The sequence below is a fragment of the Anthonomus grandis genome, chromosome 6, assembly GCF_022605725.1.
Source record: "Anthonomus grandis grandis chromosome 6, icAntGran1.3, whole genome shotgun sequence".
NCBI lineage: Eukaryota > Metazoa > Arthropoda > Insecta > Coleoptera > Curculionidae > Anthonomus > Anthonomus grandis.
This window is the reverse complement of record NC_065551.1, coordinates 26,934,255-26,948,324: the sequence shown is the minus strand read 5'-3', so window position 1 is coordinate 26,948,324 and position 14,070 is coordinate 26,934,255. Positions and strand designations below refer to the sequence as shown.

The 14,070-nt window shown below is 31.9% G+C and overlaps 2 protein-coding genes across 3 annotated transcripts; one reads left to right on the top strand and one right to left on the bottom strand.

The window, feature by feature from the left end:
- Positions 1-1,771: 1,771 nt before the first annotated feature.
- On the bottom strand, positions 1,772-10,263 carry LOC126737547 (ras-related protein Rab-40C). 2 transcript variants are annotated; one of them, XM_050442477.1, is made up of 5 exons: positions 9,666-10,263; positions 7,466-7,613; positions 6,406-6,663; positions 6,163-6,354; positions 1,772-3,624 (listed from the first exon to the last, which is right to left on the bottom strand). In XM_050442477.1, exons 1-5 carry the CDS (start codon positions 9,811-9,813, stop codon positions 3,546-3,548), a joined length of 825 nt encoding a protein of 274 aa, XP_050298434.1. In that variant the 5' UTR covers positions 9,814-10,263; the 3' UTR covers positions 1,772-3,545. The 2 variants fall into 2 exon arrangements, with proteins under 2 accessions (XP_050298434.1, XP_050298433.1); XM_050442476.1 differs by having other exon boundaries at positions 9,660-10,262.
- A 164-nt stretch (positions 10,264-10,427) lies between these two features.
- On the top strand, positions 10,428-12,799 carry LOC126737546 (serine-threonine kinase receptor-associated protein). Its single transcript, XM_050442475.1, has 5 exons — positions 10,428-10,619; positions 11,246-11,380; positions 11,669-11,949; positions 12,007-12,256; positions 12,316-12,799. The coding sequence occupies exons 1-5, from the start codon at positions 10,508-10,510 to the stop codon at positions 12,507-12,509; spliced, it is 972 nt and encodes a 323-aa protein (XP_050298432.1). The 5' UTR covers positions 10,428-10,507; the 3' UTR covers positions 12,510-12,799.
- Positions 12,800-14,070: the final 1,271 nt, after the last annotated feature.

Below are 14,070 nucleotides of genomic sequence, written 5' to 3'. Positions count from 1 at the left end.
GACCGCATTTGATTTTGTTGCTGTTTGTGTGTTGGCTTAAAAATTTGTAAAACAAATCGGTAGGTTTCCCTTCTACGGTTCTGAGGCATATTCAGGTTCAGATCAAACCATTTAGTAGAGAATTATCAGGCATAATACAGATAGATGACTGGCGAGAATTGTGCAAAAACAAACCCAAGGTTATGTATATATCTAGATTTCATTATAATGTACAAATGCATGGCAATTTATGTGGCAGTGAGTGTAGTTACTAGAACAAAGCTATTAATAATATATAGTGCTAGTGATTGATGTATAAATTTAAGGAACGGCCAAATAAATTGCAATTATTTTCACGTCAAGTGCCAAACTGTTTCTACTGACCACGAGAAAATCTTATCCAGATTCATTAAGAGTTGGACATCAATAGCTCTAGTGTTTAAGACTAACTTTGTCGAACGCCTTTAAAAAAATCACTCTACCTGACAATATTTATCCTTATCAATACGTCAATTCTGTATCAATACGTATCTGCCAACAGGTAAAGAAAAATAGGTAAGTAAATTCGTTATACTGGATTGGTGGGCCTATCTTGTTCATCGAAAATTCCATTAATATACGATGGGATTGATGAAAAACACAAAGTCACGGTCTCACAACATGTAATAAAAGGGCTACACGTGTTTCGCTATAGTTAGAGCATCATCAGGCCTTTAGAAGCCATCCACACACTTCACAGTACATAAATAAATCTTTATTTATGTACGGTTTTATTTATGTACTGTGAAGTGTGTGGATGGCTTCTAAATAAGGCCTGATGATGCTCTAACTAGAGCGAAACACGTGTAGCCCTTTTATTACATGCTGAGACCGTGACTTTGTGTTTTTCGTCAATTTTGGATACCGTGGGATGTGTGCACTCAGGGGTCTGTCCTGGACCTTGTACTCTTATATAAATGATCTGGCATACAAGACAAATTCAACTTGTTTGCCGATGATACCACAATTCTTTGGCATCTACTAGACAATGAGCTTCTTAATGGCAGACTTCTTGCATATGTTTTGAGTCAACCCTTCTTTTACGTATCTTCTCGTGCGTATATGCAAAAATCGTTACGAGCTCATTTCTTGCTATCAGCATAGACCAAACGAATTTTTGATTCTGATAACACAACTCACAAAGCGAATATCATCTGAATGCGGTTACGATGACACCTACGTCAAAAATTGGATCTGAGGCTGGGAGACTAGTGATTTATGCTGTCATAAGATCCCAACTTCATTATGTAATCTCTTCCTAGGCTAATGCAAATGGTTCCTTCTTAAAAACAATAAGGTCGCGAGACTTTCCGATATAACCGAAATATAAAACTTATGCTATTCTTAATATCAATCAATATACGTAAAATAATTAGTTAGTAATCTAAAGAGCTTATAAAATTCTTCGTGAAACTTTTCATTGAATTGATATTGCATTATCTATACAGGGTGTTTAAAACAATCCAATTCAACATGATTAAGTATGAGCGTATTGAGAAGTTATTCTAATAAATAACTATATTTCAGTTTTGTTCTTCTCCCGAAACATCCTTAGCGAAACACGTATCGAGAGTAAAAATAAAGACTTTTGGTTGGTGATAAAACTGGCTCGTAATTTGAGTGTCACACCAAAGGTTTCAACCACAGGACAATAATAATTATGATTAATTTAATATAATAGCAGAGGGTCTTTCGCAAACTAGTTTTCAAAGAACGTGTATCTTACCAATAAAAAAACATAATAAAAATCAGCTTGTGTAAACAGGTTATATTTGATACATCAAGGGTACATACATTGTTAATCTACCAAAATACGTAAAAAATAAATGTATTTCCTATATAAGTATCGTAATATGTTTTTAACATAGTAAGCTATTTTATCCAAAAAAAAACTATTAACGAAAAAATAAATACAAAATGAATCAGTCATAATTTTCCTCTTGTGAAGCAATATAAATCAAATAAAATTTGGTGGGATGATAAAAAAAGTCTTACCGCTAAAAGAAAGAAAAAACAAATGTTAGTAAATATTAACGTTCTACCTATGGGGCAAGTGAGAATATTCAGTGTAAAGTACATCCGTATATAAGAATAAATTGAAAGCTTATAGAAGATATTTATATACAACATGGTATTGCTATAAAAATATATTTACACTAGAAACTAACGTTAACACAGAAAATTTGGTAAAAAAATTTAATAGTTTAACAAAGTATAACGGTTTAAAGACCGAAAAAGCTAGTATAGTTAAAAAAAACGGTGGATAATAACGGGATAAGTCTTACCACTAACGTATAAATTTATTAAAGGATATTTCACGAGGTCATTGGTATTCCTAAATTCATTAAGAATGAGTTTCTATTTCATTTTTGAAAAATTGGCTGATCTAAGCAGGGATCGTCTTTATCGACAAAATGGTTTCAAAGCGATATACTTTTTTAGTTTTGTAATTCTATTCTGATCATTGATATTTTATTGCAGTTATATGTTTTAAGGTATGTTAAAAAAATATTTGTTTGTTTTAATTTAGTAGTGCTATAGTGAAATGTATGGACATATTTCTTATAGGAAATGAATGAGTTCCATTAGAAAACCGTGTATCAAGATGTCTGCACTAAGCATAATATTATCATAAGCACTAAATCTAACATAATTTTGTGATAACAAAATATTTTAAAATTTCATAAAAGGAATGTTAATGTAACATCTCTGATTATTAAAATAATTGATTCATATAAGAACATAAAAACTAAACTAGTAAATCCTTTGAAGGAACCTTGCTTGAAATTTATCTAATTTTAAGAGACTAATTAGGTCTTAAAAGCAAAAACAGTTTAATTCTTATATCTTAGCATTATGCTTGAACCAAAATATTTCGAAGCTTTCTCTTCAAATTCAAGAACCTCTATTGCTTGACTACAGGACACGCGTTTCGTAAGGACATACAACACTTAATAAAAGTTAACGAAGGATCCTTACACATATTTATATTAAATTACTTATTCGTGTACGCCTAAAAATCCCTGAGGTCAGCAATGTAATCCTCACAAAAAAAAATAAAAAATTACCACTGGTTTAGGACTTTCACCAATTCGTCTTTAAACAACCTGTAACTTTGGGACGGCACAAAAACTGCCATTTTATCAAACAAAAAACAAATGGCTCTTAAACTAACAAGTTTCCCTCTATTCTACGGACACGTACTTACGAGCTACGACACAATACAAATCACAACATCTACTAATGCTGAGTACACCCTGTGTGTAGTTTATTTTTTGTTTCTAAAAAAACTCTTTAGTTGTACTTATTTTTTAAGATTTCATCCGATATAAAGATTGCCAAACGTTTCCTAAAGGAGAGGTATCGTACAAAAAAATCCCTCAGTCTTTGCCGTGCGAATCGCTCTTAACGTAGCTCAAGTACAGTCTCCGTAAAAAGAGGTAATACGTGTAAATCGAGAGTATAACGAAAATGGGAAATATCCCCATCGAAAAGACCTCTATCACAAAATTGAGTAACCTATTTCGTCAGGAGATTGTGCAAGAGTTACGTGGGACGCAGCTTGTTCGGCCATCCAGCCCCGGAGTAGTTGGGATGCTTGTGAACCTGAAACAAATAACCTGGAGAGTTTATAGGATAAGAAATTATTTACATATCCAAAATAACTTAGATGTTATTTAGATGAAAATTCTTATTATTGTTCTGATATTAAATAAAAGAGAAACATAGTGTCACAGCTCAAAATAATAAAAAAACTGTCTCCTATACTATTTAAACTTTATCACTTGCTATAATTATTAAATTAAATTATAATTTTAAAGTCTTTTATTTTTGATGATAGTATTTTGTATGGGTTACCATAATTGATGCATTTAAGGGTTCAATTATTTATACTAATAGAAAGCTGCATATGTTACTTGCTCTTGTATTGGGATTGTATGTACTGTATACATAAAATAACAAATCGTAGCGATCGACCGTAATCGATATACGAGGGCGGGTCAATAAGTCCGTGACTTTTTGGATAAAAGACAGGTTTTTATATAAAAAGTTATTTTATTTTTCAACATAGTCTCCTTTGAGTTCTATACACTTAGTCCAACGTTTCTCCAATTTTTTTATCCCTTCGGAAAAATATGATTTGTCGAGGTCATCAAAATAGGCATTTGTTTGAGAGATGATTTCGTCGTTGGAGTCAAATCTCTTTCCGCCGAGCCATTTCTTTAAGTTTGGGAATAGGAAATAGTCACTGGGGGCTAAATCTGGAGAATAGGGCGGATGAGGGAGTAATTCGTAACCTAATTCATGGATTTTTGCCATGGAAACTGCACATGTGTGGACCCTTGCATTGTCCTGGTGGAAAAGAACTTTTTTTTTGGCCAAATGTGGTCTTTTTTCTTTCAGTTCCTCATTGAATCTATCCAATAAGTTGGTATAATATTCTCCATTGATTGTTTTCCCCTTTTAAAGATAGTCAATGTGGATTATACCGCGTGCATCCCAAAAAACGGTCGCCATGACTTTATTGGCTGACAAACCCACCTTTGCCTTCTTGGGCGCCGATTCACCCCGAGAAATCCACTGTTTTGACTGTTGTTTGGTCTCCGGCGTGTTGTGGTGGATCCACGTTTCGTCCACGGTGACGAAACGATGCAAAAATTCATCCATATTGCGGTTGAATAACGCCAAACACTCCTGGGAAATTGTCACACGGTTGCGTTTGTGGTCGATTGTGAGCAAACGCGGCACCCATCTTGCGGAAAGCTTTCTCATACCCAAATGATCATTCAAAATTGAAACTACTGAACCATGTGAGATGCCTATGGCTTCCACAATCTCTCTCACTTTCAATCTCCGATCGGCTAAAACCATATCGTGAATTTTTCCAACTTAGACCCCTTATTTTTTTTTGCCCACAGAGAAATTAGTTGGATAAATTCCTTTTCCTACAAACATTTTAAGATTGTATTTTTGAATGACTTTACTTTTTAAAAGTAGGAATAGACAGTTTTCGAAGATGCATATGTTTTGACGCTTAACATAGACATAGGATAGCAAAAAACTTTATTTTGAAGAAATTCGTTTTCTTTGTGATTATGACTCCTTGAATTTTCTAACCTTTTTTTTATTTGATATTAAACAAGCTATAAATATTTTATTAATATTTGATCTATAATAGTATATCTAATTTAATGAGGTAGCGTTATTTAAAAATTGAAAATTATCTAAAGTTATAATATGATTGATTAGATGATGCCATGTTCTTAAGAATAATTAACCCACCTATTAATAATGTAAACCGAGCCAATATTAACGGCAATTTTAATTTTAACAATTATTTATCCAACACAGTAAACAACATTGATGCGAATGCGTTTCCCTAATGTTTATGGCTGTCTATCGTCCGTAAGATAGCGAAGGGTGCTGGTAGAGATATACGATAAATGACACTTCAAATGTCATATATGTCAATTTGTGGTTACCGGTGATACTTTTTAATGGTTTCGAAAAACTGTCTATTATAGAAGTCCTCTCCAGACGAAAATTCCAATATAATAACCGACTCACTGTTGCTAAAGATACGACTTTAAGTGTAGTTTAAACTTAATTTATAGTTTTTACTGGAATTTGGGTTCACAATAAATAAAGTCACCGTTTTATGTCTCAAGATTACTAACCCATTTCTTATTATGTTCAACATTGAATTTACACCTGTAACTCTCGGAACATTTCTATTTTCTGTTTTATAATATAAATTTAGTATTTTTATAATCAAAAAAATTTCTAAGAGACTTTAAAATGAAGAGTTTTTAAAGAATTCATTTAGTATACCTTTTATATCATAGTTTCATAAAATTTCCTTAGGGTAAAAAAACTGGGTTCAGCTAGATCTATAATTATGTCAAACATTTTCTATTTAAAATTATGTTATATAACATCTGTTACATTTCAAGATAACCGTTGTACATCCTTCGAGAAACCCAAATTGATTTTAATTGTTTTTCATAACATTTTTTATAGTTTCTGTGCACCTTTATTTTGTAAATTTTAATTTAGTCTCAGTTCTGTTAATTCCATGCATAGTTCTTACATTAAAAAAATGTCAACTAAAAAATTTATACTCAGACCTTTTATTCTTCTTACCTTAACTTTCTCCCACCACGTTTCTTGCTACTCGTATACCTAAACTGCTGGGCATTGGTTGAAGTCAGCGCGTAAGACTTCAGATGTGACTTGACGCAAGTGGGCAACGGCAACTGTTCAATACTGTAGACAGTAGTGCGCGCCACTATCGCCCTGCAGCACAGTTCCTGAAGACTCAGCACTTTGTTTGACCTAAAAAAATTGCAATTTAAATCAAACAGAAACAAAAATGGGACCTTCTACCTCCAAAGCCGCTCCATTCCGTTTCTCTGCAAGGCCATACGGCTCAACTCGCAAAAACTTTCGTGTATATTAAAATTGCACAGTGGACTGACCTCAAAAAAGGCCATACTATGCTTGTTCGCGTAGATTTGTGCGTCCCGTTGCAGGACTTTCCTTTTGAATGCGAGATGAAGCCGATTTCCTACTAGTACTTTTGGGACACCGGGTGCGTGACTATCGACTTCTTTAAGCCAACGGTCTAAACCGTCAAAGGACCACCTAAAATGAATAGTGAAAACTGATTTGTCAAAAATAATCACTTTTTGCAATGTAAGAAACTACTCTTTTTCTGGTAAAAGCATACACATTAGAAGCATTATTAGAAGACTCCTCTCAGATTCAGATCCAGCACGTTTTTATTTAATAGTTTCCTAATTATTTAATGTAACTTATGGCAAAAAATCGCCAAACCATTCTATTTATGGAGTTACTATTTATTAAAAAATTTATGTATACAATGCTTTTTATGGCTGGATATTTCTAGGCCTGAGTAAGGTCACAATAATACTAACTTTTTTCTTTTAAAAAGTTTATAGTTCTTTTGTACCTTTGCTAAACTTTAATAAAAAACAGAACTTTTGTTTGGAAATGTTATTATAGATTAGATTTTTTGTATAAATTTTATTAGTGTACTCAGAATTTGTTGTTTTATTTTATCTCTAGCAATTAATGGAGACAAAAATGCTATTTTCATACAATAAAATTCTTGATACACTTATCTCATTTTATTTCATGGTTTGAGAATATTTCTGCATTTCTACATTTCTAGCACGGGAGTGGAACTATAAACGTTTAGCAAGGTTGTTGATCTCTCCACAATAAAATGCTTTGAAGCCAATGCATTACTACTTATTAAGATTAAAAGTTTGTGAATTCTGTGTGTTTTTTTTAGTATCTGATAATGGCTATTATAATAGCAATAAAAAAAACAATATAAATCCATAATTTATTGGTTTAAAAATGTTTTGCATTTTATTGTGTAGAGAACAACAACCTTGCTTAATCTTTTTAAATGTTTTACCTATTTGTAATATCATAGACTAGAAGTACTCCTTGGGCTCCCCTGGAATAAGACCTTATTATGGTACAAAACCTGCCCTGTCCTGAAGTGTCCCACAGTTGAAGCTTCACTCTCTTGCCATCAAGAAGAATAGTTGTGGTCTTATAAGCTGTAAAAAACCATATTTCATAAAACCTCTTATTTAATTAACTAATTTAAAATTTACATGCACAAAAAATGGTTGGTTCCTATAGGCCTCATTAACACACATTATACGTTTTGAAATTGTGTAAAAATTGGTATTTATTTTGATTTAGATTAATGTTGTTACTCTTTTTCTTATTGAATTTACTTTTTATTTTGTTTAGGGTATGCTTTGTGATCTAGAATTGTTTAAAGAGGGGAGAAAATTGTTGGATTGGGGATCCAACAATTAATACTATAAAACTAAAGTTTCTTTAATCATTTCGCATTTTCTAAAGTCATCCTCAGGACAAACACTATAATTATTAACAATTATTACAAGTTAATATTATAAAAAAATGCCTTTTTCCTTTTTTATTTCTTAAATAAGCTAAAATTGAGAGAGAAAAAAAGAAACAACCAGCACACATACATATTAAAAAATAAAAAGTAATAAAATATATTTTCATATATCAACCATATACAAAAGGAAGAAGCATTTCCAAACTCCCCTAAATTACACTTTTTTTCATCAAACAAGTACTAGAAATGGCAAACAGATATCACAGGAACAATATTATAAACATACATACATAATAAACAAAAGAACCTTTCCATCCTTTAAATCGCAATAGCATATGATTTTATTTACATCTCAAATAAGTATTTCTATCTACATCTAACAATGTTCTTCCCCTTTTATTTTTTTTACAGTTCTATTTTTCACAAAGCTTGGGTATGTAAATAAACCTATATAAAGGTTACATTCAAATGTTATTTATTTGGTTAACTATATCTGTGTTTTTTATATTTATTAACTGTTTTAATGGGAGCAATTTCGAACTTTAATATACAATTAAATTTAAAAATATAACAAAATTATTAAAATGTTCCCCGAAATGGTTGTTAATTTCTTATATTTCTTCTAGTGCTACTGCTACTTCTATAGAATGTTGAACTTTGACCACATTTATAAACAGTTACACATGCATGCAGAAAATACATGTCATGTAAATGCTTTACACCTCATTAAACCAGTTCCTGTTTTAGTTAGCACACAAAAAACTTGCTAAAAAGTAGAATGTAGATAAAACATGAGATAAATATGGGTTTGCTAGTTTTTCTCATTGTACTTATAATGTTATTTGTAGGAGCAATTAGGAGGACAATTTAAAATATTATTAATTGTTTTAAAAAAAGGTTGCTACAAGTTTTTTGTCTGGTGACTTTGTAGTTTTTAAGAGTTTGTTTTTCCAAAATAATATTATAATATTAAAAAAATAATATATTATTATAAAAGAATGGTCTACATCATTTAAAAGACTTAAAATAACATAAATAAAATGCTTGATGAAATAAAGAAAGCTCTTATTTTCTTGATAAATATGGCTTCTTTAATCTTTGAGTATGGTTTATTCAATATATGAATAGAGTCAAGACAAATTTGGTTTCCAGGTATAATGGTTTAAGTTTTAAAAAAACAACAGGAAAATCCTAATCCTAAGTCAATTAAGATAACTACTATGACCTACAAGATAGGATTAATGAACTAAATAAGATGAAAATTGCATTTTATACTTCAACATATTTGTTGAGTTGTTTGATGTTAAAATTAAATGTTGTCCATATATAAGTAGATAAAGTTACAACTATACCAGAAACTATTAATCTTCTTTACTCTCATTCTGATAGTGATTTTTGATAAAATATCTCATAGTTGTTAAACTATTTAACAATTTTACAAGAACTTCAAGAAACAAAAACTTAACACACAAGAAGCTTATCAACTTAAAAATATTCTAGCAATGTTATAGTCAAATACATAAAGGATATTTAGAATATTTCAGGAATATCATGTGAAGTCCTAGAATCCTTCTGAGATATCAATGAAATAAACTAAACATTCCTGGAATATCATAGCAACATATTTACAAAGATTGCGAATGACTATAGATAACCTGTACTATATAACAAATAAGTCCCTTAGTAAACTAAATAATTACTTGAGTATTAGGAATTGAACAATACGTACACTTACCACTACCACTACAAAAAGGGCTCTCTAAAGCACCATCATCAAGATCCTTAAGAATTTCCTGTTTTCCAACATCACTATCGCCAACAAGTAGAAATTTTAAAAGATAATCATACTGTTTTTCAGGGAGTTTGCACAGTTCCCCAGCCATACCAGTGGATCTGGTTTAATTAGAACCATAACCATATCAATCAAAGAAAAAATTGTGAAAGTGATATGGGCAGATAGCCTAGACAATCAGAAAGCAATTTTTTCGGGATATTTTCATTTTGGTCGGGTTGCGGTTGGCTGGATAGATACGAAAAACCCCGGGGGCCGTTGAAAATACCAATTCTTTTAGGCGAGACCGTTTATTTTTATTTCGCAAGGTCGTTACTTTCGTAAATAAACAGATGGTATTTCTGGTACCTCCCAGGCGGCCAGTAACGATTTTTTGTTCTGTCACAGATTCGCACTGAGATGAATAACACAAAAAGGGCAAGAACAGACGTAATACTTCAATTTAATCAGAAATTATTTTTAGAGAAAAAAAATAGACAAAAATACTTTTGCTTTTGTGACTTTTATTATGATCGATGAATGGGGGAATCTGCGCTTGTCAATACCGACAAATGTCAGTTTCCCCCCCACGCCCAAGTTACTAGAAATAGTAGGATTTTGCTACAATTCCCATTTGCCCAAACACTTATCACAGTTTCGAATAAGTCATCTGACAACATCGCTTAAGTTCTGTCAAATTTCGTCAGCTGACATGTGTCAATGTAATGTCAAAAATTTTAGTTCGTCTCCCGAACTCGTGCGGCGAGTCGTGTTTTTGTTGTTCAACGTTATATATTAAGAAAAATATGGCTTTACGACAAACACCGTTAACTTGCAGCGGACATACACGTCCAGTTGTCCATTTAGATTTCTCGGACGTCACTGAAAGCAGCTATTTTCTTATTTCGGCCTGTAAAGGTAAGTTTTCTAGCACATCAGCAGATTTAATTTTGTTGTAAAAAAAGCTGTTTTGTATACGTATACCAATTTGCCGCCGTATTAACCTTGGCTTGAACGTGTTGGACTTCCACACCTTGGCCTGGATTTTGTTCAAAGACGCTTAAGGTATAAGGCCTTTTATTTTAGGTGTTGGTCCTTTCAATAAGGCCAAGATCAAATTATTGGTTTGTGCTTCCTGTTTCTTTTTTTGTTAACAATAAATTTACCTTGATCTGTTACAATATTTTCATTTCTTTTAAATACAATAATTCCTTAATTAACAATAAATTTACCTTGATCTGTTACAATATTTTCATTTCTTTTAAATACAATAATTCCTGTGTGGGCCTAGAATTACAATTATTATTATTAAGAACAGAATATAATTGAAGACAAAGCTGATCGATTATAAAAACACCCAGTATCAATATGGGTTAAAATGAAATCTCAGTGTACCAAAGATCAAAATAGTTGGAAAAATTATGATTTTTTAAATTTTCATTGAGTAGATAGTTTTGTTTCATTATTTTTAATTTAATAAAATAATTTAATAAGTTAAAAACTATACTTAGTCAACAATATTGACTCAGAGTTTATTATTTAAGATGGGAAACCAATGCTTAGGCAAGGAGATACTGGAGATTGGATTGGTACATTTGAGGGTCACAAAGGGGCTGTGTGGGGTGTTGCCCTAAATTCAGAAGCTACCAGGGCAGCTAGTGGTGCAGCAGATTTTACAGGTACACAATTCATATATCATGAGACATATATGTGATTAAAATGAATAAATTAAATATATTTAGTGCAAAAAAAGAATTTAATGAATTTTAAAGTGAAAATAAAAACAAACATGTACTTAGATTTAACAGGTTTATTTTTTAAACTTTAGTTCACCAAAGTTGACCAGTTAAATTGACCTATTTTATTTTAACAGATTAATTTATTTCATTACCTCTTCTGTTCTACTTTTTAACCTCACTTCCATAACGATGAATATTTTAATGTAAATATTTTTTTATATTTTTAAGGCAAAGTTTGGGATGCTATCTCTGGAGAAGAATTACACTCATTCCAACACAATCACATAGTAAAAAGTGTAGATTTTTCTCAAGATTCTGCCCTCTTTGCCACGGGGAGCAATGAAAAGTTGGTCAGGATTTTTGATCTTAACAAGCCTGAAGCTAGCCCAGATATATTTTCTGGGCATACATCTGGCATAAGACATGTTTTATTCTTCAGGAATGATACACATTTAGTTTCTTGTGCTGATGATAAAACCTTAAGGGTTTGGAATAGGTCCACAAAAGAGGTAATACAGGTAGATATATATAATAAACAGTCAATTTATGGCCTTTTTGTAATTCAGGAAGTTCAAAAAGTGACTTTTCCCTGTAACCCAAATAGTCTAGAAGTATCCAAAGATGGTAGTGTTCTAACAGTTGCTTACTCCAATAAAGTAGCTTTTTATGATGCAGAAAGTCTTAACAAAATCAGAGAATGTACCATCCCATCACCAGTGAATTCTGCATCATTGCATCCTGATAAAAGCATATTTGTAGCAGGTGGGGATGATTTAAAAGTTTATAAGTATGACTACCAAACAGGAACTGAAATTGGTAAGTTATTTCAAAGCTTATTTTAATTTGACATGTATCATTCACAATTGTTCTTTTAGAATCTTTCAAAGGACATTTTGGACCAGTGCATTGCATAAAATTTTCACCAGATGGGGAATTATATGCTTCAGGCTCTGAAGATGGTACATTGAGATTATGGCAAACTACTGTGGGCAAAACTTATGGGCTATGGAAGTGTGTAGAAACTGGGGGGCTAAATGACAGTTTTCAAAAGGAAGTTCAAGCAAATTAATTATGTTGATTATATTTGTAAAAGTTAATTTAGTATTTTGGAGCGGTTTCAAAATAGATTTAAACGCGTTTTTCAAATATTTATACAAAGTTACAAAAAGCACAACTTTTATTTATTTTATTTTATATTGAAAATCTTATTTATTTAGCCCTTTTTACTTTCTGTGAAGCCTTACTTCTTTTAAGTCTGAAATATGTTATAAGTAGTTTTTTTCATGATATAATGAAAAATAGACTGATTGGCTTCAGACATAGCTGAACTTTATCTTGTAATAAAGAAACTATTACCTATTTTGATGTTTTATTTGCTTCCACTATTTCATGTTTTATTCTCAAGTTGATTAGGTTTTTTTTAACTCAGCACTTTTATTTCTAGAATTTATTATTAATTTATTCTTTTGTTGGATCTGATTTTCTACAAATGAATAAATTGATCCTGTAGTCAGAAGTGCAACTTTTAGCTTTTTAATTGACTTTGCCTTACAAGTTTTATATTTTTTTACAGCAATAAATTAATTGATTTAACTAAGACACCATATGTAGCAAGCCAACATTGACGTAATATGAAAAAGCTATGCTAGAGAAATCTTATAAGGTTCTTTTAAAGTCTGCTGACATGACTGGAGAGAACGCTTATGTTCACTATGGAATACGCAGACAACATCGCTATACTAGGCTCATGTATTTAAAAAAATGCAAAAAGCTCTGAACGTTGACAAGCACTGGTCTATGGAATAATGTAATCTAATAATGAAGGGAGACTGCAACAGACTCATAGGCCTAGAAATAATATGCTGTATCAGCAATAAAGCCTGGAAAAGGGATATCGGACACTAGCTGGAACTTAAGCAAGGGAACAACTGCCAAAGCAGGAACTCTCCAAACGACTTTGTGGCAGCCTACTTTTCAGGAAGGGTGAGAACATACTGATCCATTTCAGGCGCAAACTGCAAAAAGGTAGCAGGACTGCTCATAGGCCACGCACCCTGCAGGAAACACCTACATAGACTCAGGAAAGTAGATCCATGGCTATGTAGAGGTTGTAAGAAGAAAGAAACCACTCCTCACATTATATGCTTTTACAAAACATTCAACCAGATCAGGGTGAAGCCTAATCTTCACCATACAGGATAAGAACTACAACAGAGTTCAAAATTCTAGACTTCCTAGAAGCAACAGAACTTAACATGTGAACTAAAAATCTGTGGGGCACAATAGAATGCCAACAGAGGAGACCACAGTGCAGGGAACGAACTAGGTAGCAACCAGCGGGGAAGTTTTAGTGGGTAGCCTGGCACACACTGAGTCCCACACTATTGGTGTTCATAAAGAATTTCTTCACCAGCAAAAAAAATAGTCCTTTAAGTTCTTCGAAAATTATATGTTAATATGACAAATTTGTAAGTAATAATTAAACAGACATAAGCAAATTATACTTACAGATCTGCCAGAGACAAAGCCATGTAACTTTTATTTTAAGATTAGTTACTGAATTTTAAGTTTAGGCTTGGTAATCTGTTTTAGCACATTTTGACAAAAAATATAAGTCCTATAGAATGTAA